General features: G+C 34.6%; 1 protein-coding gene across 1 annotated transcript; it reads left to right on the plus strand.

The window, feature by feature from the left end:
• The first annotated feature begins 1,271 nt into the window (after nt 1-1,271).
• LOC148873745 (heavy metal-associated isoprenylated plant protein 28-like) lies at nt 1,272-1,700 on the plus strand. Its single transcript, XM_088964064.1, has one exon. It carries the CDS (start codon nt 1,272-1,274, stop codon nt 1,698-1,700), a length of 429 nt encoding a protein of 142 aa, XP_088820190.1.
• The last annotated feature ends 4,300 nt before the right edge of the window (nt 1,701-6,000 follow it).

The following is a 6,000-nucleotide window of genomic DNA, read 5'->3' on the forward strand; positions in this document are numbered from 1 at the left end:
TTGACTTCACCCAGAAACAACATACAAACCCTCTAGCTACCTGAATCTCTGATTCAGCTTTTTGAATTTAGCATGACATAAAAATAGTCAATGCTGCATCCATACGAGGTCCTGTAGCTGAGGGGTAAGAATATTGTATGAGAGGTTGAATTTACACATAATAATAATAATAATAATAATAATAATAATAATAATAATAATAATAATAATAATAATTATTATTATTATTATTATTATTATTATTATTATTATTATTATTATTATTATTTAAAAACCGATCCAAAGCTTGAACCATTTATATTATAGCATCTAGAAGTTTTTATACACATTAGTGTGCAACATATAACCTGGTTATTGGGTTAAATGGGTCAACGGTCCAACCACTTGGGTCAGATGGTTTTAATTTGATGAGGGATAATTTGGTTCTCTAAATTACATTACGACACATGACTTCCAAGTGATACTTCGGTAACTCTCTCTTTCTTGCAGAACCATCTAGCTCGGATAGACCTAGCTTGGCCAAACTTAGCTTAGCCACCAACAAAGGAAACTTCTAGCTCAGCGTTCGAATCACCTGCCAAGTGAGAGCCATTAGATCATGCATCATCATAACCAATTATAGATATTAGTATAACCAGACTCAAAATTATGATCAGGTGATCATTTGAATGATTCAGCCGGCTAAGTCAACGACATATTGAAAATACTTATTATTATTGTTGTTATTGTTATTATTGCTAATAATAATAATAATAATAATAATAATAATAATATTAGGGAAGGTGGTACCGGGATCCGGATGGGTGGGCACTCGTCCTTGAAGGTAGTGTAGTGCACCGAGGGTTGGCCCTAAACCCGAAACCCAACCCTAGATCCAAGTTGCACATGCTCCATATTTATATGCGCCTTACTTTCAGCTCCCTTCACCCGGCATGTCTCCGAGAAGCAAAAGGTCGGTGCAAACCCGAAATAAAGTACTGCCGCCCATGTCTCTAACATCTAACAAATTACGTGTATTGTATATAAGTCAAGTGAGGCCTTAGCTTCTCTTCATACACCATTTTTACAATTTTCATTACATACACAGCAGCTTTCTCAATAGTCAATACCAAAACAATGACGGTGAGTCTCTCTCTCTCTCTCTCTCATCAGAGCCGGCCGGCCTTAGGTTCTCTGCTCCACCACAGAATTACCACTGTTTCTTTTCAAACTGAAAACATGAAATAAAAGAAGCTAATTAAGCAACTGGTTTTGATGTTCAGATCACAGAGATGAGAGTGCACATGGACTGCGCTGGATGTGAGTGCAAGATCAGAAAGGCTCTGAAGAAGCTGAAGGGAGTGGATGGTGTGGACATAGACATGGGCATGCAGAAGGTGACTGTAACTGGATGGGCGGACCAGAAGAAGGTCCTCAAGGCAGTCAGGAAGACGGGAAGAAGGGCTGAGCTCTGGCCCTTCCCATACAACCCAGAGCTCCGAGGTTCCACCAATCTGCATTATAACCAGAACTATTACCAGAGCGGTGCTTCTTGCTATGCTTCTCACCAAGCTTCATCCTCTTACAACTACTACAAGCATGGGTATGCTGGTCATGATCGTGGCTACTATCAACCTCCTGCACATTCCACCATCTTTGGTGAAAGATTTGGTGCCAATTTCAGTGATGAAAACCCTACTGGTGCTTGTTCTATAATGTGACGATGTTATATATCACACTTTCAACAATTAATAATTAATTAATCCATCCTTTTTCTGCTGATATGCACTACTTCAAGAATCTATATATGCTATAGCTTCTCTTTTATCACCTCTTGTTTTAATTTCCTACCTTTTATATATGTGGATGTGGATTCATCATTCTATCTATAAGGAGTTCTGATCTTTTTGTTTTACAGCTCTTCTTCTTCCCTATATATGTCTACAAAAACTTGTATCCAAAGTAATATGAATCTTGGGTCTTGTATGTTTTGATCAGTAGGACTCATGTACATATATATCTGCCTACAGAAAATCTATACACTGTATAACTTACTTTTCCCATTTTTGTTATCTTCATGAGAATATGAATATATTTATTTATTTATTTATTTTTGCATTGCTTACTGTTATTTAATCATATATGATTTTTCTATATTTATTTTCTAATAGCAATTACAAAATCATATCTGTAGGGTAAATTACAAATACCCTTCTGCACTATGGGATCAATGACAATTACCCCCTTGAACTTTCACTTTGCGGTAACACTCCCGGCTACTAGCGTTAAATTACCAAAATACCCACACGGGCTTTCCTTATTTCCTTTTCCTTGCCCTTTTTTCTTAGACCTTAGTTGACTGAAAAAAACCTCCATTTTCTCCAAATGAAATCAATTAAAATAATAATAATCATTTCACTAACAGAGAAAAAGAAGTTTCTTTAAATTCTTATTGTATTTCACTAACACGAATGTCTCTCTTCATTTTAAAGTATAAAAATTATCCACTTCTTTCTCCAATAAATTAAGAAAACCAAATGAAACCTTAAATTTATATCTATTAGAAAGAAACCTCTACCATTTCATTTGAATATTGAATCCAGCCAGAAATATGTAAGGATCTATTAGAGCAACCAAGAGGACTTCAATATATTATACCTAGAAAACTAACCGGATCAAGAAGTGTTCAAATAAATGAGAAAAGGATAGTTTGGGGATTTAAAAATTTTTGAATAGCTGAAAGAGAATCTTTTTCTAAGTTAATTATGGAACTCTAATGGAGGGGAGTATTTGTTGCAAAGTGAAAGATTCGAACTCAATGTGTATGGTTGGATCTATTTGACCTAGGCATTGTTCTTTTTCTTGAAAATGGAATCAATTTCAATATGGAAATGTTGACTAAGATTTGTGAGTTCAAACGCAGTTTTTTTTTTTTTTTGTATAAAGTTTAAATTCAATTCAAAATAAAAATTAATTAAATTGCATTTCCATTTAGGTTGTATTTGATTTGAAGGAAAAGGTAGAAAAAGGAAGGAAAATGTAAAGAAACCAAACAGCCTTAGGTGAGATCCAAACCTGATTAGTAAGAGATTCTGGTTCAAGCCCAACAAAAAAAGGGAAGAGTAAACCAAACAAGAGCCCATTGATCTACTGACCATTGGGCAGCCATGGCTATCGCTATACAAGAACCCATTTCCTGCAGGCCCAACTGACTATCTAGCGTTCTCCACTCAATTCAAGGGTGCTCATGGACCGATTACTCAAACCGTGAGGGCCAGCTGGTTGGTTAACCGATGCTATCGTTTTTGAAAGATATTAAATCAAAACCGAATCAAACCAGTTCAGTTAATCCGCTTTTTTTACATGAAAGTAATCATAGTACCAAGCAAAAAGTACAAATACAAATCCTTGGAAAGAACAAAAAAGTATATTGTGGATAAAAAAAACAAAAAAAAAAAAAACTTTTGCAACAGAAATAAGGTGAGGCAGAATCATCAATAGAAGAAACAATTGAGTGCATCTCTAATCACAGAAAGTGAAAGATAAACACACTAGCGATTCACACCAAGAAATTGGAGACACCTGGAACTGTAACCAACAGAACTGTACTCGTCGGAACTATAACTGCTGGAATTGTAACTGCCAGAACTGTAACCGTCGGAATTGTAATCATCTGAAACTGTAACTGTCGGTGAAATACACTTCGAAAAACAGCCACTGATAGTAAAAGCCAAATAAGTGATGAAGGCCACCGCCCAATACCAAAATTTTCAAGGAAAAGTCAGCCTCTTGTATCAAAATCCCTACATAAAAGAACAAAAAGAAAAAAACAAAAGATAAAGGAGAAGAATGAGTGAGAGGAAAGACCGAAAAGTGGAATAAGAAAATCAAGGAGAGAGAGGAGTGAAGGAAAGGGAGAAGGGGAGAATAACGGAGAAGAGAGGGGGAGGTGGAGAAGAATACATAAATACTATAACCCGTTGATCAATTTGGTTTTTTTTTTTTATTTTAATAATCTATATAATATAAATACATAATATATTACTTAATTTGTGTCTTGAGCAGAATTATCACTTTTTCTTGTTCTACAAATCCTTTATAACTGAACTGTAGGAGTTCACATCTCCGCCTCACAACGTCCCACAGCACATTCCTGCCGTGTATTGGGAACATCTCCCAATGGTGTGCTGTGGGGCGGAGATTTGAGCTCGAACTGAAAGGAGCAACCCAATTAACCAAACCGATTAATTCAGTATTTTTGTTTTAAATAAATACCAAAATATATTAATAACACTTGATCGGTTCAGTTTTGGTTTAATTAACCAAATTCTCGTTTATTTACTATGATATCAAAAAAACATGATACAAAAAAACTCTTAACCAACCAATCAATATTATAAAAGTGGTAACTAATATATATATAAAAAAAGCAGTGGAATCTACTTCTGCTGGCCGGAATCAATTAATGGGGAAGAAATACCAATTGCATTGGTCCATGATAAAAGAATTGGTTAGTCTTGCAATCTAGACCAGACTTAGAAAAAGGAATAAGATTAATCCTCAATATTATATAGCCTTTGATGTTTTCAATGATAAAACATATAAGATTAATCCCCAAAACTTGGAAAAAGGAATTCAGTGAACGTTAAACAACACATTTACTTAATCAGTTTTCTTAGCTTTAAATCTTGATTATCATTCAATAAAGTATGTAATTTTAAAATAATACAATTTATTAAATGCTACTTTCCTTGTCACATGGATTATAATTGAGCTACTACTACTATTACTAAAATAATAAAGTAATATTTTTTAAAACTGACTTGAAACCCAAACTAATTTAGCTATTGATTTCTGGGTTAGTGGTTCGATTATCTAGTTCGAATGGATCAGATTGACAATTTTAATGAATAAAAATAATTAAATAAAAAACTGTCCAAAACTGTTGTCGGGGTCGAACGAATTGATAATTCAATCATCCGGGTCAGCAGATTATTGATCAATTCAAAAGTTTTTGACAAAAAATAATTTGGAGTTAAAATGGAACCGGTCTCCTGATCAATTTCTAGGTCGAATGGTTTAATAATCCAAAAAAGTGTCTAAAATAAAACATTTTTGAAGTAAAACATGAATGAGTATTTATTTATCCATGGTAATGCCTAATTCAGATCTCCTACCCACATGACACTACAGTTTTATATTGGAAATATCTCTACATGAATGGTAATATGCAAATAGGATGTAGATGAGGCGTGGGTAGGAGATCCGAATTGGACAGTACATGTTTTGATTTCTGTCATAGAGGTATTATCTGAACCCAGATAAGAGATGTGTGACTGCAATTTATGGCGGGTAGAGAATGAGTATGAAAAGTGAATAAGAAATCTCCTTTGTATCTGAGCATAGAAGTGGCCCATTCACATTAAAGTGGTTTTCGCAATTTGAACGATTTTTTGGGGTCCAGGGTTCGAAATTCTGATGATTTATGAAATTGTGATCATACGGAGAAAGCATATTTTGTTCTTTAACTTGAACCAATTCTCTCTTTTTTCTCAATCAGGTCCCACGTAGTAAGTCCGTAAAAAATTAAAACAGACATAGTGGGACCAATAAATTAATGGAAACTGATTTTCGGATTCAAAAAGCTCCAAATTCTCAATGCCTTAACCAAGAGAATTAATTTCAAAAAACAAACTTCAGCAATCAGGGTTTTGAAGAGAGGATTCTGATTGATTTCGATTTCTGAAAAGGCAGCAATGGATATTCAGGAACAATTGAAGATTCCTCCTTAGAAGCCTATCTGAAATGAGTCAGCTTGCACTTCCAGCCTAAAACTGATCTCATTTCAGAATAACGATTAGGAATCAGGCTGGTCAATGATTCCATTAAGGGCCCATTTGGTTTGTTAGGGTCTAGATCTTTGGAATAGGAATGGGCTATTAGATTTTAATTGTTTGGTTGGGCCAGAAGAATTTAAATCCATTTTTATTTCTGGTGGAATGACATCCCCCATTTGAGGGA

This window comes from Nelumbo lutea, chromosome 1 (genome assembly GCF_056320005.1).
Source record: "Nelumbo lutea isolate HS-2025 chromosome 1, American lotus-T2T, whole genome shotgun sequence".
In the NCBI taxonomy this organism is placed as follows: domain Eukaryota; kingdom Viridiplantae; phylum Streptophyta; class Magnoliopsida; order Proteales; family Nelumbonaceae; genus Nelumbo; species Nelumbo lutea.

Bases quoted from the DNA above. Each gene is read 5' to 3' on its own strand.
- LOC148873745 (XM_088964064.1), top strand. From the start codon at position 1,272: ATGAGAGTGCACATGGACTGCGCTGGATGTGAGTGCAAGATCAGAAAG.